The following is a 22,671-nucleotide window of genomic DNA, read 5'->3' as shown; positions in this document are numbered from 1 at the left end:
CGGCAGGCGGACTCTCAACCACTGCGCCACCAGGGAAGCCCTGTTATGTTTTTTTAATTTATTTTATTTTTGGCTGTGTTGGGTCTTTGTTGGTGCGTGCAGGCTTTCTCTAGTTGCGTTGAGTGGGGGCTACTCTTCGTTGCGGTGCGCGGACTTCTCATTGCGGTGGCTTCCCTTGTTGCGGAGCACGGGCTCTAGGCACACAGCCTTCCATAGTTGTGGCTCATGGGCTCTAGAGCGCAGGCTCAGTAGTTGTGACACACGGGCTTAGTTGCTCCGCGGCATGTGGGATCTTCCCAGACCAGGACTCGAACCTGTGTCCCCTGCGTTGGCAGGCGGATTCTTAACCATTGCACCACCAGGGAAGTCCCATCTGTTATGTTTTTATGAGGAATGTTTCATAACTAGGAAGGATCTGCTCTTTCATTGTACAGTTACTTGGGTCTTTAATTTCATCCTTTTTGTCCCTTTTCCTCCTCGCTGTGATGAGTTACTATGGCTTTTGAATGGGGCTTTATTCTTCTGGCCTGCCCATTGTTGAGTCAGTAAGACTGGGAACAGGGTGTATGGTCTGATACATGTAGACCTGGTTGGACCACCAAGTCTGTGTTTCAAGTTTACCAGCTGTTGTTTCACTTTGTTGCTAGAGAATGTTATCTTTCCTATGGTGAAATAAGAATTTGTTTCTTATTATTTAGAGTAGGTAGGGGTTCTTTATTGTTTTTTTTTAATTTTTTTAAAATTTATTTGTTTATTTTATTTTTGGCTGTGTTGGGTCTTCGTTGTCTTCGTTGATGCACGTGGGCTTTCTCTAGTTGCAGCGAGGGGGACTACTCTTCGTTGCAGTGTGCAGGCTTCTCATTGCGGTGGCTTCCCTTGTTGCAGAGCACGGGCTCTAGGCGTGCAGGCTTCAGTAGTTGCAGCATGCGGGCTCAGTAGTTGTGGCTCACGGGCTTAGTTGCTCTGCGGCATGTGGGATCTTCCTGGACCAGGGCTCGAACCTGTGTCCCCTGCATTGGCAGGTGGTTTCTTAACCGCTGTGCTACCAGGGAAGCCCGGGTTCTTTATTGTTGACAATTATATTACACTGGTAAGTCTTCTTGGCAAGAGTTTATGTTTATTCACTATAATATTTGACTACATTTAAAGTTCAGGTGTTTTCATATTGCCTTTTGCAACTGAGATTTATTCAATAAGATTTTTTTATTTTACTGGAGGATTAAAATCATTTTAGAAATTTCGAGTTTTAAGGCCTGTTTTGTCCCTACAGTAGTAAATGGTATCAGATTACTGTTTTTCAAGTTCTTAAGTTTGCTTTTACTAACTTATGACAGCAAATAGTATCTGTTATCAGCAAGGCTGCTTCTAGAATTCATTTGAATGCTCCTTGAGGGCAGGAATGTTTGTTCTTTTTCACTGCTGTATCCCTAGAACCTAAAACAGTGGCTGGCACATGGTAGGGGTTCAATAAATATTTGTTGAATGAGTATATATGAATATATTAAATTTATCGGTATTCAATATGTTAGAGAAATAGTAAGACTTCTTAATTTCATGTTTTGAAATATCAAAACTTAGTGATTTTAATTAGCTAGGTTCTCTGACTTACTTTTTCTTTCGTCCTTTTATTGACTAATCAGTTTAGTAAACATTTCCATTACAGGGTAAACTAAGAAGAGATGATATATAGTCAATAGATTTTTTAAATGAGACACCAGTTCTTTTTAAAGTTTCTTTGGAGAGGGTAAGGTTAACAAACATCTTAGCCTATGATATCAGTCATCTATACTTTTTAAAATTTATTTTTACTCTCTTGTTCATGTAATTGTTTCTAGGAATAATTAAAAGGATCATATTTTTTTTTTTTTAGTAAACGTATTTATGTATGTATGTATGGCTGCATTGGGTCTTCGTTGCTGCACACAGGCTAGTTGTGGTGCACGGGCTTAGTTGCTCTGAGGCATGTGGGGTCTTCCCAGACCAGGGCTTGAACCTGTGTCCCCTGAATTGGCAGGCAGACTCCCAACCACTGCACCACCAGGGAAGTCCCTAAAAGGATCATATTTCTTAGGTATCTCTTACACATGCTCAAAAGGGAACACACTGAAGCTTAATAATTAAAATTTTTAATGTATTTATTTATTGAGCAAATATTTTGAGTGCCTACTGCAAGCCAGGCACCATTCTCTCTTCTGGGAGTACTATTCTATGTTTTGAGAGAAAAAAAGACAAAACTTTCTTTCTTCATGGAACTTACATTCTCATAGGAGAGATAGGGAAACAAGATGTAGAATAAAAACAGATTTCTCTAATAGGGTAGATTCTCTTAAGTTACTTTTGTAGGTTGGACCTTTTAAAAATAATCAGTTCATTAAATACCACTTTGACATTGTTGGGGAATGAGATGCCACATGTGAGAGCCTAGAATAGGGCAAGGCACTTTGGTAGGAACAGTTTTGTAAACAAAAATGGAGTTTACAGCCCATGCTCTCAGTATTCACACAAGAACTGCAGTGCAAAGCTATTTAAAGATAACCACCTGCAGTGTCGGTAATATGCTTTCAGAGTCCACAAAAGTCGGAGTTTCCTGACAGCTGGCTCAGTCTAGGCAGACAGTGGGTGGAACAAAAGTATAGAGATGCTAAACAACATACGTATTTCGGAATAGTGACCTTTTTGGAGTGGTAGAAACTGGAAGAGGTGTGTGTGTGTGTGTGTGTGGGTGTGTGTGGGTGTGTGTGTGTGGGTGTGTGTGTTGGGGGAACTTATGAGTAGTATCAGGAGCAGAGATAGAAAAAGTAAATTAAAGGTGGATTGTATGCAGCAGGTCTCTAGATGGTCCTGTAAATAATGGGGAGCCGCAGATGACTTTTTAGTAGGACAGTGGCAAGATTACATTTCTTGTTGAGAAAATTAAGTGACTATGGGAAGGATGGGTTGAGAGTACGACAGGGAGGTTCCAGGCTACTTGGGGCATCTAAAGTATAGCCCAGGGGCAAGACCATAATCCCTGTAAGGGTGCCTCCTGAAGCACAAGTCCATAGTATATAATGTGAATAGAATTGTGCCATGTGGCAGGCAGCCTTGTGACCAACAGAGGGATGAGGGTCAAAAGCTGAAGATACTGAAAGTGAAGAAGAGAATCCAAGAGAATTTTGTGGTTAATAGGATTGGTAACCTACTGGGGATGGGAGTTTTGTGGGATAATAATAATTATAGATGGTTTGAAGTTTAAGACGGATCTTCACATTAGGTAGTGATCGTCTGGACAACACTTTTTTCCCCCCACCTTGTATCTCGTTTTCATAAATTGCTTCATCCCTCATTGAGCCTACCATACCCATCTTTTTTCCACCCCTAATTTGAGCTTTGATATCTGTTTTGGACTATATAGTAAAGCTTATTAGAAATATTTCTGAAACAAAGGAATTTTTCCTGTGGGGGGAGGTACTTTGAGAAAAGGGTATGTGGGCTTTAAGTATACTTAAAGTATAGGGCTCTTTTAAAAAAAATTATTTATTTTATTTATTTATTTTTGGCTGTGTTGGGTCTTGGTTGCTGCACGCGGGCTTTCTCTAGTTTTGGCGAGCGGGGGCTACTCTTCGTTGTGGTGCACGGGCTTCTCGTTGCGGTGGCTTCTCTTGTGGAGCACGGGCTCTAGGCATGCAGCCTTCAGAAGTTGCGGCTCGCTGGTCTAGAGCACAGGCTCAGTAGTTGTGGCACATGGGCTTAGTTGCTCTGCACCTTAACCACTGTGCCACCAGGGAAGTCCCTAGGGCTCTTAATATATGTCAAAGTTAACTCATTTATTATATTCCAGATTTAATTTTCTAGATAAATTACCTTATGGTATAGTAACTTTAATATAATTTTATGATATTTAATTATAACAGTCTAGCCCTGTGAGGTACGTTAAAACATTTGATTATGGAAAAATTTAAATATATCCCAAAATACTAGAGTATAATGAACCCCAGTATACCTATCAACATTTTGCTGGTCTTGTTTCATCTGTTTTTCTCTCTGCCCTTTTACTCTTTTTTTTTTTTTTTTCCTGAAATATTTTAAAGCAAATGCTAAGCATATTCTTTCACCATAAATACTCGAATATTTAACAGTTAAGGACTTTATTATTATTATTAATACAACCACAAAACCATTATCACACCAAGCAATCATCTTTACCCCAACTTAACACCATCTAATATAATACCCAGTCTGGATTCAGATTTCCCTTTTGGTTTCGAAAAAGAGTTATGTAGCTGGATTGTTTGAATCAGGTTTCAAACAAGTCTTGTGGTTATTTTTAAAGTTGATATTTTTTAAAGAGAAAATTAAGGCAGTGTGAAAACATTTTAGTATAAGCTATTCTAAGAGAGCAATGCTGTTTTGACAGCCATTCTGTCTGCAACTTAGTTTTGTACAAGGAGGTATCGAAATAGCTAGTATCTATTTTTTATGATTTTTAAACATAGGAAATCTTTCCAAAATGGGGAAGTGGGTGTGACCCCACTTATCTAGAAGCCTAGAGTATGAAAATGTGAGCTATTCAAGAAGGTTCAGGTTTGGGGGAAGACCACATCTCTCTTAGTCAAAACACCCTAGATGGGATTTGGGACTGTTTTTGTAACTACTTGTGTAATGTTACAGTATATTTTATCTCCCTGGATGTACCTTCCTCATCTATAAAATGAGTGGCTGACTTTTTTTTTAATTTTTATTGAAGTGTAGTTGATTTACAGTGTTGTGAAGAGTGGGTGATTTCTTATATTCCTTTTGAGTTCTTATTTTTGTGTGTTTTATTTTCTATTTATTCTTAACTTTAACAGGATTCTCAAAGTTGGATTGGTGGAAGCAATGAACCATTGACTGGCTTTACATGGAGAGGTGGTTGCGAAAGAGAAACTACAGGCATACAAGTCTGGAATGAAGTGTTTGTGATCGACAGACCTAATGGAACAAAAGTGAGATTCTCTTTATAGTTTTTTACTATATATAGTAAAAAATATATATATATATATAGTTTTTAACTAAAAAAACTAGGTTTTTTTCTTCCATATTCTTTCTGATCAAAACAACACAGAACTATTAATATCTGATAACTTTAACATATGTGGATTATTATGTCAAAATGTGTGAGATACTTAAGTTAGAGGACTTTTCTTGACTTAATTACTGATTTTGATATTAACCATTTTATATTTGACTTTTATAGTCACTATTGGTGAATTTTTTACTTAGTATTTTAAACTTTTAAATTCCTAGGTGGCTGTGCTGCTAATGGATACCCAGGGTGCCTTTGATAGCCAGTCAACTATCAAAGATTGTGCAACAGTGTTTGCTCTGAGCACTATGACTAGCTCTGTCCAGGTGAGATACAGAGATGACGCGGTATGATCAGGTCAGACAATCCTAATACCTTTGCTCTTCCTCAAAATGCCTTTTGATTGAAGGGAAAAAAAGGATTAAAATCAGAGAAACTATTTACATTTAGTATTGGTCACTTACATTTCTATGCTTGCTGTTCTGGCTTACAATGTGAAATTTCATACTTTTAGTGCTTACCAGGGAAACAGTGAACCAATAGCCAATCCCTTTGGTATTTCATCATAGCATCTATGCTTTTTTCTTTTTAAAGGAATATATATTATTGCATGATATCCTTAATTGAATTCAAGGATATTCAGTTGATATTGAATTCAATTGAATTCAGTCATATACAGTAAAGTATAGGGTGTTTCTTTATTTTTTGGCTGAACCAACCAAACAAACAACAAAACCAAGTAATTAAATTTAGTTTTCTACTCAATATGTATGACAACTAGTACATGATTATTTGAACTAATGGAGGTAGAGGCATAATAATTCTTATTTAGGAAACCTTAATGATGTTTATATAATAAACTAAGGACTTAAAGCATCTGTTTCATTTAGAAAGGGGTGAAATCCTTTCTGTTTTTTCACTTATGCTGTACCCTAGAGTTATGTTTGGTGTTCTATCAAGTTCTAGTCTCTTCAAGCTAGGCCATCTCTTTTCTGTATAATTTAGACTAATTGCACTGAATTAAACCACCACAGGTCATTCTTTATTTCTTTACTTTCTGTTTCCTGAGCTCATCTGTGGTTGATACTTCTCTGGCTGAAAAATGAATTATTGAAGTATGGTGGTTAGATCCAGCTGGTGATGTATCAAGATGTATATTTGCAAATATTTTAAAAAGTATGTGCTTCTCCTGAGATAAATATTTCTTATGGATGGTAGATTATAGGTGATACCGTCACAGTGTCTTGGAATTTTTGTGCTTTCCATTAATATCTGGAATGTGTGACCAGTTTCTATTAAAGTTCCCATTTCCTTTCTTCCTCAATTTGAAGTATCTAGCTGTCAGAGTGGAAACAAGTTTTGGAATTATTATGAGATAAAAGAGAAGTGGCTTCTTTTTATTATAGGGATGGGAATATCTGTCACTACAAACTAAGTGATGTTATTGGGGACTCTCAGAGTCTCTTTTTCAGTTTGTCCCACCTCTTTTTCTCTGATCTTGCAGGACAGCACAACTGCCATTTTCTTGAGGCGAGCAGAAGCCACATCTTTGTATTTATATTATCGCATTATAGCCCTTCAGATTAGCTGGCTCTGTGGCTTGCATTAAATTATAAGTTCTCTGTCCTAAAACTTATACCATGGTGTTCTCTTGTTTATTCAACTTTATGATAGCAAGAGAACTGGTTTTGGACAACCACGTAAAGCCATTCAGCCACTTTCTTATCGTAAAACAAAGATTTTGCCCATCTTGCCTATCTCACATGTGGTTTTGTGTGCAGTCAGAAATGAGATACAAATGAGATAATGCATAAGAAAGCGGTTTGTAAACTAAATAATCAAGAAGATTAATTTTTTTTTTCTTTTTTAAGGCCGAACCGTGCGGCATATGGGATCTTAGTTTCCCAACCAGGGATTGAACCCATGCCTGCATGCATTGGAAGTGTGGAGTCTTTTTTAAAATTTATTTATTTATGGCTGTGTTGCTGTGCGTGGGCTTTTCTCTAGTTGCAGCGAGTGGGGGCTATTCTTCGTTGTGGTGCGCGGGCTTCTCTTTCTCTGGCTTCTCGTTGCAGAGCACGGGCTCTAGAGCGCAGGCTCAGTAGTTGTGGCACACGGGCTTAGTTGCTCCGTGGCATGTGGGATCTTCCCGGACCAGGGCTCAAACCTGTGTCTCCTGCGTTGGCAGGCGGATTCTTAACAACTGCGCCACCAGGGAAGTCCCAGGAATGCAGAGTCTTAACCACAGGGACCACCAGGGAAGTCCCTAAAATTAGTTTTTATTATTGCTTCTTTCCTGATTCTTGAGGCTAGATTTCTCTCCTTCCTTACATAAGTTATCTGGCTGATGAATCAATAACAAATTGATCCCTTTGTCATTTATTCTTTCAAAAAATAATTACTGAGCATCTATTAAGTACAACACAATATGCTAAGTACTAATGATCTACAATAAACAAATCTTTTCTGTTTGCTATTTACAACCTGGCCCTGACAATGTAGGGATCTGGTCCTATTTTCTAAAAGCTAAGGCCCATATGAGTGAGAATAGGTTGGTTATTCTTTCAGTGTTTAAGTTTAAATCTAGAGTTTAATCACCTCATCATTAATTACTTTTTAAGAACCTGTTTGGAATTAGTCAACTGAGAATATCATTTTAGATTTGCCAGGCTATATTGGCTGTTTATATTCTTGACCTCCAAGTGATTAAGTTAGATTATCACTTATTTGCTGTTAGAACAAATTGTTCTATATTTGGAGTAACCCTATTTTCTTAGATATAAGTTATTTCCTAGCAGAGGTGACAACTATGGACATCCACTTTTGTCCTTTGGTGGTCCAGGTCATCTTTTAAAGACCTGACTCAGAAGGATTGGACCTAGCGAATCTTTTCTCCAATTACTGTTTCTTGAGAGTAGTGGAAGTTTGCGTTACCAGCTCTGGTCTGTGGACCTTGGAAAGTGGAAGAGTGTTACCTACTGTGTGTGTGTGGGGGGGGGGGTAAAATGTTCATGTTAAGTTATTTAGACTGACTTTGCTTAAGTAAAACGATAACCATAATATTACAGTCAAGTTAGTTGAGGCACCCACTGAATAAACCATAAACTATATACTATGAATGCTCCAGGGAGGAATTTATCTTTGTATTGGGTTGGCCAAAAAGTTCGTTTGGGTTTTCTGTAACATCTTACAGAGAAAAACCCGAACGAACTTTTTGGCCAAACCAATAGGACTATGCCCTTCACGTTCATTGACGTAGAAAAACAGTTGGGTAGTTGGGGGAACTCTTCACTTAAAAAAAAAATCATGTCATAACATTAAAGAAACTTACTATGTAATATACTTTTTTTTTTTTTTTTTAATGTCTGCTGCCTTCTTGGCCCCATATGTGTATATTCATGATTTTTACACAGTTTACCACCGCTGCTTCCCCCTTAATGTTTTATCCTAACTGTTAGGAAAAAAGAAATTTCTTTTCATGGACCACTGGTTAAGATAGTGACTGAGTCATTCATTTGTGCTCAGGTGTAAAATAGCCTTCGTTTCCACAAGTAAAGTTATACACAGCTGGGTATTCAAAGTAAAACACTAATAAAAACAAAAATTTGTTTTAACAGGTGTATAATTTGTCTCAAAATATTCAAGAAGATGATCTTCAACACTTGCAAGTATGTATGTCTCAAAGAATGTATGCCAAAGTGTTGAAAGTTTAATTCCCACTTTGTTGTGACTTTACACCAAGAACCTGTAATATTGTAAGAAGATTGACTATTATATGGTTTTACACAGATGTACGACTTCTTAACTAGAAGAAATTTTAAAGTATATGCAGTCTTAAAAAATTAAATGCTTGGCTTTCAAATGATTTTAAAGGCTCTGACATCTAGTCGTCTGATATAGAATAGCTTTACAGAGGTCTTCTTTCAACCTTTTCGGGGGCATTATTTTAAATAATTTGATTTAATAGTTATTTACAGAATACGGCAGACTTGCAATGGAAGAAATCTACCAGAAGCCATTTCAGGTAAATAAATATTTTATCATTAAAAAAAATTTTATCTATGAAAAGCTATCATCTTGTATCTCTGGAGATATGAGGACATTATGCGAAACTCATTTTTAGCAACAGATCTAGTGGAATTGAAACTAATTTATGGTAATGTCATCACCATCTTATCAGTAGCAGCTTACAGGATAGGAAATAGAACAAATGAATATAGACTGGTTCTTAATACTTTTACTTAAAAGGTTAATAACATTTCTTTTAACTGGATATTACTTCCAAAACTTGAGATAGTCATGTAAATTTCTTTTATATGTGATAAACTACTAGAAAATGTTATTGGTTGTACGTGTGTGTGTGTGTGTGTGGTATATTACAAGTTGAGGTTAGACCTATTATTCTTTATTTTTGTTTCAAATAGAAGAGTTTCAGAATTTATTATATCTCTCCCCCATGTGTTTTTTCATTACTTTTAAATGCTAGGTACAGAATATTAAGTCAGAAATTAACCTTGATTTGAGAAGCATATGCTCTGCTTGCTTCTGTGGAGTCTTATCATTAGAGATTTTTAAAAAAGCAGAGCTAATTTCAGATAGATTCTTTTTTGAAACAAGTGTAATTTGTAAGTGGACATTGTACTATTTGGTTAGTTGTGTTATAGTAGGTGAGAATGACTCCACCCTGTTTGCTCATCAGTGTGTGAAGTCCTTCCTGTGTGATAGCATCACTGGTGATTCTGTTAGTGGGTTACATTGATTCTGCCTCAGTCTTGTCTGGCTCAGGTGATCACTTTTATGAAATATTTGGGCAGGTTATGGTGTTATTTTGTGTATATGATGAAATATACTCTATTTGGCCTCTATCAGTTTTTCTGAACTGGGGTAATTTTGCCACCCAGAGGGCATTTACCAGTGTCTGGAGACATTTTTGGTTGTCACAGTTTTGGGGAGGAAGTTCATGCCATTGGCATCTAGTTTATAGAGGCCAGACATGTTGTTCAACATCCTACAAAATGTAGGACAGCCATGCACAGCTAAGAATTATCTGACCCGAAGTGTCAGTAGTGCTGAGTTGAGGAACTTAAGCATATAGGAATTAAAAATTCTATGAAAAGAACTAATTGGTCTAGAATTAGGTTAGTTGGTCTTCTAGTTACACAATCTTGACTTAAAATTATGATCTGTATACCCTGATATGTCTTTTGTTTCTTTTTAAAATATCCTGTATTATTGCTTGTGGTGACTCTTATACACAGTGAGGTTCTCAGATGGAGGTAGTTTCTTGGTATAGGAGCTGGGAGTATTGTTGGCTTATGTAGGCTCTTGTTATAACTATGAGTAGTATTAAGCCATTTGGTTACTATAACTTTGATAAGGATTGTTTTTGGGGAGTAAGGGGTGCTTCAGTTATTAAAGTAGTAATTTTTGGTAAAGTTTTATAAGAAATGATTTCAATTTTTTCCCCTTCTTTCTGTAGACACTAATGTTTTTGATTCGAGACTGGAGTTATCCTTATGAACATTCATATGGTTTGGAAGGTGGAAAACAATTCCTTGAAAAGAGATTGCAGGTAAGCCCCCATTTCTTAGAGAAGAGAGCACAAGCACCAAGCCCCAGGTGAAGGTGTGGACTGTCTGGACTGCTGCTTAGACTACCAACCTCTGAGTGTCATTGGAACAAATTGAGTATCCCAAGTTAACCCAGATAACTGCATACATAATTGACGAGAAGTAAATTGGTAGCACTCCTGTGAAAGAGGACAATAGAAATGCCCTCAAGTAGAAGTTAAGGGGTGGATATTTCTCTCCAGAGCCAACTGCCCCTTCAGTAAATCAATATTCAAAGGATAAAAGTTTGAAGTAGACTAACTTTTTGATCTGCTCAGGTTGCATGCATTTCTCTTTCTGGCCCAGCTGAGCTTCTGAGCATTTGGGACAGGCTGGATAATCTAGTGTGGATGCATTGAGCACAGATGATGTGAGACTCTCTTTCCAAGGATACTATCTCGTAGAATGGCAGCATATAGAGAAAAAAGGGATCTTAAACATTATCTAGTATAGCCTTTACACACACACACACACACACACAAAACTGGGACCCAGAAAAGTGACTTGCCTTTGGTCACTTAACTAATTATTGATAACTGGGAGTAGGACCCAAAAGTCCAAGCTCCTGGCCTGGCCTGTGCAAATGCCACACCAAGTCATTCCTGGAAATAACATGGAAGTACTTTGGGAAACCCTCAGGTCAGATACTACCTACCTACTGACGTCCACAAAAGATACATAAAAATACCTTTATTCATAAGTAGGAGGTTTAGCTCTTTGGGGTAATAAAATTTTGTTTGTTTCCTATGAAAAAATGCATTTAATTTCGCAGCCACATTCAAAGACTTAGGGTATAATGTAATTTTTCTTAATCCTAAAATAAAATCAAAACCAACTCCTCATTTCTTGGATTATTTGAAAGGCATTTCTAGACTTGTCAGAGATAATTTCATTCATCAGCGTTTTCTCTGGTTTGTTCAGAAGAAATTAACCCACAGCACATCAGGCATATTAACTAAATTCAGAATTATGTACTTCAAAGATAAGGAGGTTTTTAAATATATTATTGAAGCCATACAGAAAAGTACTCAGATCGTAAGTGTGCAGCTTGAGGAGTTTGTACAAATTGAACATAGCCATGTAACCACCCAGAAGCAACTGCCTGTATCCACTAACTCCCACCCCCACCCCCCACCCCCACCCCCGCCAAACCCTTCATTACTCTTTTGACCTCCAACAGGCTTGGTTTGTGGACTTTTTATGAAAGGAATCATATACAGTATGTATTCTTTTGTGTCCAGCTTCTTTTGCCCAGTATTACATTTCTGAGATTAATCCACATTGTTGCATGTAGTTTAGTTCACTTATTCTCATTGCTATGCAGTCTTCCATTGTATGAACAGGCAACAGGTTTTCCATTCTACTTTTGATGGAGATTTAGGTAGTTTCCAGATTTTGTTGATTACGAATGGTGCATGTTTTTTAGAATGGTTTTTGAGACGAGTTTGGGAGAATATGAGTTATATTGGGATAAGTAGTTATTAAAAATCTAACATTAGGATTTCCTTCCAGAAAATACATAGCAGTCTCTCTTCTGCAAAACACTGGTAAACTAGCATAAATCATAAATAATCATTTGGAGTAAGTGCCAAAATCCTAATAAATTTTTAAGGCTCTTTGGACTGCATTGGAGCTTTTCGCCTTATCTGTTGTTTTGCTCAGGGGCTGATCTTTTTATTCGTAGGCAAATTAGTACTTTGTTTTTCTCTTTGCCATTATAAGTACTTTAAAGGCAAATTCTTAATTTATTTACTGGTTTATAAATCACAACCACATCTGTTGTTCTGGTGTTAGATATTAGGATTAATTATTATTTGTATTTATTCATATCCTTGGCAGCTAACATGGGAAAAAAAAAGTCTTTTTTGGTTTAAGACAGAGTGGGGTCTTATCAAATGGTTAGAAATGGGTCTTTAGTAAAATTTTATTGTCAAGAAACACACACCTAGACTAGCATCTGAGTTAATGTGCGTGCATGTGAGTACGTATGTGTGTTTTCTTAAAAAAATGTGTTTTTCTCTTGTTTGCACCTTCACCTTGTCTCCTTCTGTCCCCAGGTAAAACAAAATCAACATGAAGAGCTACAGAATGTAAGGAAGCACATTCACAATTGTTTCTCAAATCTTGGTTGCTTCCTTTTGCCACATCCTGGTCTTAAAGTTGCAACTAATCCTAGTTTTGATGGGAGATTGAAAGGTGGGAATTCCCATTCTTGCTAAAATCAGAACTTAAGTTTTAGAGGCTGAAAGTTAAAAAAAATACATGGTTCCTTAAATTTTTTCTTTTATACTGGAGGACGTTTTAATGCATTATTAATGGTGTGATTGTAATGTATTGGTTTCTTGCAAACACCTGGCATATTGATTAACATTTTATAAGGTGGTCTGTTGCTCAGCACTGATGTCCTAAAAATACTGAAGGCTAAGAACATTTCAGTATTTCATCTGATTGCACTCTGCTAAAAAGCATCACCAATATATTATATTGATGTAATTAGATTTAAGTCTGTTCGGGGGTGATGGTGTAATTTTTTGTGTATGTTTTAGGATTATTTTGAGCATGATGGCAAAAGGCTTGAGGATTGACAAAACTTTTAACAGTATGGCTGGAGAAACAAAATTTAGTATTAAAATTTAATACAATTTCATGAATTGCTTGCCATTTGGAAAGGATAGTTTAGTTAAAATACTTGATGTGGAATTTGTTCTGGTAGGCCACAGTTTTATTTGTTATTTGGGCTGAAAGAATTATTGGGAGATGACGGAAGTGGGGTAGTAGAGTGGAGGGGTGGTTATATTTTTTCCTAGGAGATGTGCCAGTGTGATGTGTTTGGATGAGTTTTTTGAAATGAATCTACACTTACGTAGCATATTTTTAATTTATGAAATAGAATTTTATTAACTCTTACCAATGGGGACTTTACTTTTTTTTTTTTTTTACTAACATATTGACTAATTTCATGTCCACTAGATATTGATGAAGAGTTTAAACGAGAGCTTCGAAATCTGGTTCCATTGCTGCTTGCCCCAGAAAATTTGGTAGAAAAAGAGATAAGTGGATCTAAAGTCACTTGTAGAGATCTTGTAGAATACTTTAAGGTAGGAAAATTCTTACATTAAATGGCTTTGTCTAAGTTAGAAATATAGCTGACTTAAAACTCATTTGTATGTACAAGAAATTTCTTACCTTTATTTTAAAGCAAAAAAGTAAAATTTATATTTTTTTGCCTTGAATTGGATGTATCAGTATTTAAGAATATTTAAGATTGTAGCAGACAACATGTATCTTCTAGACAGTGATTTTATTCTTTGTAGAGTTATCCTACTTTTTCTCCAGCTCTGATATGGAAAGAAGAACCATTCACCATAATATTACAATACCACTCTATCATTTGAGAATGATAATAGGTATTGGGAGCATAATTCTGTATCCTGAGTTCTCGCAAAAGCCTTCTCTCAGAGTCTGGGCCTTGATAAGAGCAGCTGAAAGTATCCAGACTGGGTTTGAGCTCAAGTAAATTATGCATGGATTTTTTTTCCCCCTCTGCTGTTCTCTAGTCTTTTTTTTTTTTTTTTTGCGGTACGCGGGCCTCTCACCGTTGTGGCCTCTCCCGCTGCGGGGCACAGTCTCCGGATGCGCAGGCTTAGTGGCTGTGGCTCACGGGCCCAGCTGCTCCGTGGCATGTGGGATCTTCCCGGACTGGGGCACAAACCCGTGTCCCCTGCATCGGCAGGCGGACTCTCAACCACTGCGCCACCAGGGAAGCCCTGTTCTCTAGTCTTTATAGCTTGCTTGCCAGAGCAAGACTATTGTAGAGGTTTGTATTTATTCATTGTAGTTGTAAATAGACAGAAGGGAAATACAGTTAACTAAGAGTGTATTTTTGTATTATTTAATGGACACTTGATCACTTTCATACTATCTTTGTTCAGTTATGAATTAATTTAGAGTCAGTAGAAAGTTGAGGTGAAAGATTCCTATATAGAACTTACTTAAAAACGTTCATCTTTCTTTCTTACTCTTAAACCACAAATTCAGTAATTTTTTTTCCCTTGAACTGAAGTATATTTTAAGCTGGTCAAAGTAAAATACTGAGTTAAAATATTTTCTTACATATTTATTTGAAATGTTGGCATTAGGGGAGAATTATGGATTTCTTTTCATAAAGTAGATGGCATTTTATATATAACTTTTAAATATGAGACATAATTTTTATGCCAAGTTGGAGTTATATTTAGAGACATTTCTCTAGGATATTATTTAGCAACATACACACTTAATAATGTTGAGAATAGGGTTAACTCTGTTGGAATGAGAGTATATGATTTTTAAAGCCTAGACTTTTCTTATAATAGTGTGAATCATTTTTCTATTTAATGATTTTTCTTTCTTTGGGGATGTGGAGCCAACTTGCATAACCTATGAATATAATGAGTCTTCTGTATTTTTAGGCTTACATTAAAATTTATCAAGGAGAGGAACTTCCACATCCAAAGTCCATGCTTCAGGTAGTGTGTGTGTTGTACATACATTTATTTACGAAGGAGAAAAAAAAATCTTTGCTTTAGAGATAAATGCTGGAAATGGGGTAGTGTTTCTTTCCATGCGAATACGTTTCAGATACTTAAGGCATGGGTCCTGAAGTTTTAATGGGTTTTTGTAACTACAGGTTGCACACCTTGCACACCAGAAGTGAGGGTCCTCGGTGCCTTCTCTTCAGTTGCTCAAAAAGTGTAGGAGAATTTCTGCTTCAGAAGATAGCTTCATATGGGCCTTGCCAAACCAAGAGCCTTGCTTCTGCTTTCTGAGTCTTCGACAATGAATGTTGTTTGAAATAAGGCTTATTTTCTCTTGATGTTAATGATTCACGTCTGGTTCTAGTGAATATAGATTTTGTTTTTATTTTTTTAAAAAAGGTGTTCTTTAGGGACAATGTTATTTTAACCTAATTCATTTTTTTTTAATTAATTAATTTATTTATTTATTTTTGGCTGTGTTGGGTCTTCGTTTCTGTGCGAGGGCTTTCTCTAGTTGTGGCAAGCGAAGGCCACTCTTCATCGCGGTGCACGGGCCTCTCACTATCGTGGCCTCTCTTGTTGTGGAGCACAGGCTCCAGACGCGCAGGCTAAGTAGTTGTGGCTCACGGGCCTAGTTGGTCCGTGGCATGTGGGATCTTCCCAGACCAAGGCTCGAACCCGTGTCCCCTGCATTGGCAGGCGGACTCTCAACCACTGCGCCACCAGGGAAGCCCAACCTAATTCATTTTTTAAAAAATTTGCTACTTTGGGCAGTTTCTCAGTTTTATAGTGGATTAAACTGTTTTTTCATAAAACCCATCCAATAAGCAGTTTTGTGGATTTAAAAATGTATCTTGTGTGTAATACTGATTATGAGAGAGAGGACCATATGAGTAATTCTTGATTCTTTGCACCTGGGGACTTGACACATTTTAGGGTTGTATATGTTTAATTTTCTATAATTTCCTGGGCATATGTGGTATTTTCTACAAACCCACTTTAACAAACCTAAGCAAAACAAGATTAAGCAGGTAGTCCTATTAGAAGCAATTATTATGTCCTTTATACTGGTGTTTCCTTCAATTAGAAAGGGAAACTGGAAGTTGATAATATTTTCTCTGATTCATTTTCAGACTTGGTCATTGTACATAATTTATTGTCTTAATCAGAATTTATAGTTATCAGGTATTTCACATAAAATTGGCACATTTTATTTTATTTCTTAGGCAACAGCTGAAGCTAATAATCTTGCTGCAGTAGCAGGAGCAAGAGAGATCTATTGCAAAAGTATGGAGCAGGTTTGTAACTAAAATCTAAATTTGACACTAGAGTAAGATAGAAGATTTTTATATTTAAAATAATTGAACCAATTTGTGCTCCTTTTACATTGTCATGTTACATCATTCCCAAATTTCCCTTTATCATCTCTGCTGGAAATAAACTAAGAATATAATTCCCATGGTTAGAGTGCAGGATATGGGTAGTAAGTTATTACATAGACCACACTGAAATATTTTCCGACACATGATTCAGAGTGCTGTTATTAGTAGCTTCTGACGCAAGCAACATCAGCTTAAGGGCAATAGCAGCTTCTTTGCTAAGCTTGCTAACTCAAACATTAAAGTACCTTTTTTATGTTATCTTTTACCCACTTTCTTGCCAGCAGTCTTTTGTACTCTTTTGGTGTATTGCTGGGTCAGGTGAAGTCAGGTACAGATTGCAGTGTAATTCTTTTTGTCTTTATTGGTATATAATTAATACCAATATAATTAATTTTGGAAAGTTTATTTTGCTTGAGTCAGTTAAACATATAAGAAATAAGTAGGTTATGATAATGTGTGAAGTATTATGAACAGATGTAAAACTAAACCATGTAGGTGGTTTGACTTTTTGAGATTAAAAATTATGATCAGGGAATTTCTTTCAAGTGTGAATTATTTCCAGCATGTAATCTGTCCTAATGTAACCCTGCCTTTACAGGTATGTGGTGGGGACAAGCCTTACATTGCACCTTCAGATCTGGAGCGAAGACACCTGAATCTCAAGGAAGTGGCGATTAAACAGTTCTGTTCAGTAAAAAAAATGGGTGGAGATGAATTCTGCCGTCGTTATCAGGACCAGCTTGAGGCTGAAATAGAAGAAACCTATGCAAATTTTATAAAGCACAATGATGGCAAAAATATCTTCTATGCTGCTCGTACCCCTGCCACACTATTTGCAGTCATGTTTGCTATGTATATAATCTCAGGACTGACTGGCTTCGTTGGCCTAAACTCTATAGCCGTCTTGTGTAACCTTGTCATGGGGTTAGCACTGACGTCTCTTTGTACTTGGGCATATGTTAAATACTCTGGGGAGTTCAGAGAAATTGGAACAGTGATTGATCAGATTGCTGAAACACTATGGGAACAGGTTGGTATCTGTCTTTTGGTTTTTCAGTGACTAATCTTATCCCTGTGACTCCCCACCCCTCCTTCCAGTCCCCCATTCCCCACCCCCAGTATTTGCACACCTACTTTTCCTTTATCTGGAGAATGGTAAAAGGATAGTTTCCTTTTTGTTTAGATGCATAATTTGAATATAAAGTATGAACTGGTTTTTTTTCCCCTTTAAAGTTGTAATTATAGTGTGCTTTGGTTGGCTTACATCTGTAATATCCTTTGGATAGATTCTTAGTCATAGGCCTGATTATACTAGACAAGTGGGCAGGGCCAGAGTCTTTAAGGATTTTTTTTTTAAGAAAAGAAAATATAATTAGTGCAAGAGTTATGAAGGTAAGGAAAGAAGTTTGGAAGTGTAATTCTTTTGCTTTAGGAAAGCAAAAGAAGTTTCTTACTAATATTGGCAAGAACCAAGGCATGCTTATATTCCAGGAAAAATATTGTGTCTTCATTGCCTTCCATGAAGTTAGTAGTGATTTACTGATGTACTACAAGGAACAATCTTATAGGGAATTCTTTACATCAAAGAAACTTTGTTTGACCTCTATACTGTGGAAATACTAATGAACAAAGCAAAGCACCACAAACAGAGAACCAGCTTTTCTTAATCATAATCCGTTATCTCAACCAGAATTCAAATCATGATTTTTTACCTCAAACCAGAATTCAAAGTTGGGCCTGACAAGTATCTACTAAGGAAAGCCTTGTTGTATATCAGCCAACTGTTGTCTGGAATTGCCTGTGTTCAGAAAATTTCATTTAAGGATGTTGTCATTAAAATGATCATCGTGAAATACTTGAGCATCATGTCAAGGACCAGAATGAAAACTACAGTTATTACCGATGGACAGTTATAAAAGGTGTTTTCAGATACCATTTCTGGGCTGATGAAGTATTGGGCTTATTTGAAGATCTAAGATATGCAGGTCCATGTTGGTTTGGCTTTAAATTCAAAGACTGAAGTTGATTGGATGTTGACTTTTCTATTAATAATGTCATTATTATTTTATACAGTGACCCACTATATTAATTTGGATTTTATATTTCTTCTTTATAGAAATGCTCTATTTATTCAGATCTGATTTGGAAGCTTGTGTCTGGATATTTGTAAAATTTAAATTTTTATATCAAAAATAATCTCATTCTTTATATTCCTTTGATATCTTCTGACCGAAGATGGATTAAAAGCTATCACAACCTCAAAAAAAAAAAAAGCTATCACAATGTCACTTAAAATATTACCTACTTTAAAAATGTTGGACCATTACTAATTTTGTGCAACATGAATTTCGATAGTTGTACATTGTCTTCTTTTGAAAACCACTCATCTCCCATGCAGCATTGATTCTAGGAGTTTAGAAGTGCCATTATTACAAAACAAGTGAATGGAAGAATCTAAAGTGTGTAAAATTATTTTCAGTATAGTTGAGGTAAGATGATCACTAGTCAGAAGATCTGTGCTGTGTCAACACTTGTCTAAATTTTTTTGCATTTCTCTTTTCTTTTGCTTCAGAGGAGTCCCAGGAAGGTGAGAAACCTACAAAGTCTCAAATTCTTGTAGTCTTAAGTTCTTTAACTTCAAGGCACTCTGAGTCATTCTCCTAACGAATCACTCCATGTTTTAGGTGTTTTCCAAACTGTTTGAAGTTACTAGACGTCGAATGGTTCATCGTGCTCTTTCATCAGCACAGCGACAGAGACTGTCATCCAACAATAACAAGAAGAAAAATTAGACAGTATTTTTAACTTTTTTCTCTATCCGAAGTGTTCACACTTACACATGTAGGACAATAAGCAGGACCGTCTGGGCCGGTCTGCATAAATGCTGTATACATACCAGATTTGATGCTGCATATAGGGTATGGAATTGCACATCCATCTCATAGGAATTGTAAATGGTTTGAATAGGAGGAAAGTAATTTTTGTTGCATTATAAAATGTCTAACTGCATTATTTGTAGCATCATAACTTTTTTTGGGAGAAGCACCTTTTTATTTCCCACATTCCTGGTTATTTTCTTCATTGCTTTGAATTGAATTTTTATATATTTTTATATGTAACTCTTTTTTTACCTCATGTTTTTATTTGTTTTGCACATTTCTCATACCACAGGTATTGAAGCCCCTGGGTGATAATTTGATGGAGGAAAACATAAGGCAGTCTGTAACAAACTCTATCAAAGCAGGCCTGACTGACCAGGTGTCTCATCATGCCAGATTAAAGACAGACTGACAGTTCATCTCCTCATGGACTCCACTCTTTCTTTTTTTCATGCTTGCTGTACAATGAGAACTCAAATAAAAATAAACCAAAGTTTACAATCAACTGTAGAAGTAGTTTAGATAACTGGCTTCACAGATGGCTGCCACAGAGTGTGAAATTGTTTGTTGGTTTTAAGCATTCTGTTCATGGCTCCTAAGGCATGAAGACTGGCTGAGGAGCATTAGTTTTCATGCACACTTGTACCATGTTTAATTCTTTTTTTCCCCTTTTTACTTAATCTAATGTTAGTGAAATTTGTCTTATGTAAAGGATATTTCAGGGAAATATTTTAAGAAATCTATTTAGAGTCTCTTTAACACAGTGTCCCATTGAAATTTTAATTTTTAGAGAAGTTATGAATCACTGTATCAAGAATCAGATTGGAATGACAATGAAGCCTTTATTGAGCCACGACATTAAAAGTATATATTGCTTTACTGCCTTCAATACCAGTATTACATAAATGCATGTATCAGAAACTTCACAGAAATTACATGACAACTCTTGTAGCTAAGAAAGTGATTCTGAGGTGTACATTTGTCTTGCCTTTTTAAATTTGTAAACCTGCCCTAAAAGGAGATGCATATCTGGGAAACTGAACTGTCTTTATGCAGTTTAGCCTTCATGTACATAAAATATGCCGTTAATTTATTGGGGGAGAAATTCCATCCAAAAATGTTGCCTACAGCTATGAGTTAAGAGTGTCTATACAGTGTGTAGCTTTTATTTTCTAAAATCACAGGTAGGGCATGTATATGAATTATAAATATATAAATACGATTTTGTATTAAAAGTTTTGTAGTTTATGACAAAATCTGGTTCTGTGGTAGGCTAATGAGTACAGTCCCTGTGAAGGAATGTTTGTGGCTCATGTCAGTGTGTGAATGCATAGACAATTTGAAGTTTTTGATATATTTGTGATATTTATCTTCTTGAGCACTGCAGTCTCACCACCCTCCCCCCACCCCCTCCCCCCAGGGGAATTCAATGGGAATGTTTATTGTGACTTTGTCCTCTGTTGCATTTTAAAGTTCCTTCCTGTAATTTATTTTCAGTACATAATTAAAAATTTGTATATATAAAATGGAACTTGTGATTTTTTTTTTTAAGGAATTCTTCAAATATGTATTCCATTACATAAACCTATTTGTTTATACTGAAAAGAGCATGAGTGGGAAACACCCAAGTGAGAGCTGTAAGGTATCGTACCTCATACCTCGAATCTAAGCTTGTAAAAAGTTATTTTTCTGTGTCTGTCTCTGTTAGGGAAAACTTGTTGTGATTAGCCTAGGGGATTTATTAATTTTGTTTCTCTCTTTTTTGTGGTGTACGTAAGGCTAACATTCTGTAATACTTTTGTAGCCTTCTCTATGAACACCTATTAAAGCGTCTAGTTTGGTTTTTAAGTGAAGAGAACTCAGATGTTGAGTTGCATGGCCGAAAGCTCTAAATTTACTTTGGTTGATATATCCGCCTCCTGCTTCAGATCCTGTTTTTATATGGATTGTATTTGTTTCCATCTGTATTAAACTGCTACCAACTCATCTGTTCTTAAACAGAATCCACCTGAAATGTGTCTCTTTTTATTTCTTTTACCACCCTGTTTTATGAATGCCGTAGACTGTTTTTATGAATGGAAAAAATAAAAAGTTTGTTGTATAATAGCAATTCTTCTGAAATTAAAGACAGGTTGGTTATTTATTTATTTTTAAGCAAAAGTGCTGTGAAATCTAAACCATTGGATTTCTTAGTATTTCTTGTTGGAAAGAGTGTTTTCCCCAAAGATACAATTCTATAAAGGATTCTAAGAAAGTACTTTGGTTTCAGCTGGAAGACTCTGAATATTGCTACACAGGAAGCAATAAAAGGGACTAAAGACAAACTCAAAACTGTTTGCTGAAATAAGTTTTGTGTTAGTATATTTTCTGTGGTATAATTTTTTAGTAATTTATATTATAAGGTAGGTTTTTAAAAAAGAAACCCAATAACAAACAGTCTATCTTCCTAATTAAGACATAAATAATTTACTTTTGTGGAAGGGACAGTCATTTGTGACCCTACTATTGAGTATGCCTTGTATGTCTCTCATGAAGATAGCTAGTCATCCTTGCTTCACTGAACGTATTCTACTTGTGAAGCTGAAGAGCAGTATTTAATTTTTGAGGGTTATATTTTCGATGAACTTTGAGCAGGGCTTCCTTTAGTTATTTTACTCCCACAATTGGGCTAGCTACTAGGGACTTGACCTTGCTGTAGGCGTGAGTGCTGCTGGTGTTAGTTACATTGTTTCATTATTGTGGGATTAAAAAAATTGTTTTTTGGTCTTAACTTGGTTAAGAACCTATTAAAATATACCATGAAATTTCAGAAAACACTGACGTTGCTGTTAGTGGTCCACTGAGGTCAAACGGCCTTACGGAAAGCTTTCTGATGAGCTGCTTCTCTGCTAGTGCGGGTTGCTTGGGTCTGTTGCACACACTTTTAGGTTTCAGCAGCTTCATTCCTGGCTTGAATTTTCCCGTACTTTGACCATAATTGATCTGTGCACCTAAATGTTTTTCCATTTGTGTCCTGGTTGTGGGGTGATGGTGAGAACCAGCTTGGAGAGCTGGCAGCTGTTCCAGGCAGCCATCTTACTTGGCCAGAGTTTACTAATCAAATGACTGTCTTACTTGGATTCAGTCTGGAGCCTCTGTCAGAGAGAATCCTTCCACTTGGCTTTTGGGCAAACAAAGCTACATTAGAGCTTTCCCAAGCAGGACAGAGAAATGCCACCTTCTCTACCTAAGTCTTCTATC

General features: G+C 36.4%; 1 protein-coding gene across 3 annotated transcripts in view; it reads left to right on the top strand.

Annotated features, from left to right (window-relative positions):
- The window catches only part of ATL2 (atlastin GTPase 2), a 63,239-nt gene extending 41,755 nt beyond the window's left edge, over positions 1-21,484 (top strand). For 2 of the 3 annotated variants that reach the window (XM_082671869.1, XM_082671870.1), the window contains exons 3-13: positions 4,830-4,964; positions 5,266-5,370; positions 8,662-8,712; positions 9,012-9,068; positions 10,524-10,616; positions 12,711-12,849; positions 13,624-13,751; positions 15,105-15,161; positions 16,397-16,468; positions 17,151-17,582; positions 19,724-21,484. In XM_082671869.1, coding sequence (XP_082527995.1) covers positions 4,830-4,964; positions 5,266-5,370; positions 8,662-8,712; positions 9,012-9,068; positions 10,524-10,616; positions 12,711-12,849; positions 13,624-13,751; positions 15,105-15,161; positions 16,397-16,468; positions 17,151-17,582; positions 19,724-19,843 — 1,389 coding nt within the window. In that variant the 3' untranslated portion in view covers positions 19,844-21,484. Of the gene's footprint in view, positions 1-4,829; positions 4,965-5,265; positions 5,371-8,661; positions 8,713-9,011; positions 9,069-10,523; positions 10,617-12,710; positions 12,850-13,623; positions 13,752-15,104; positions 15,162-16,396; positions 16,469-17,150; positions 17,583-19,124; positions 19,140-19,236; positions 19,678-19,723 lie in introns of those variants that run through there. The other variant, XM_082671871.1, reaches the window with a different exon arrangement.
- Positions 21,485-22,671: the final 1,187 nt, after the last annotated feature.

This window comes from Grampus griseus, assembly GCF_964374135.1.
Source record: "Grampus griseus genome assembly, chromosome: 15".
NCBI lineage: Eukaryota > Metazoa > Chordata > Mammalia > Artiodactyla > Delphinidae > Grampus > Grampus griseus.
This window is presented reverse-complemented; position numbering and strand designations above follow the sequence as displayed.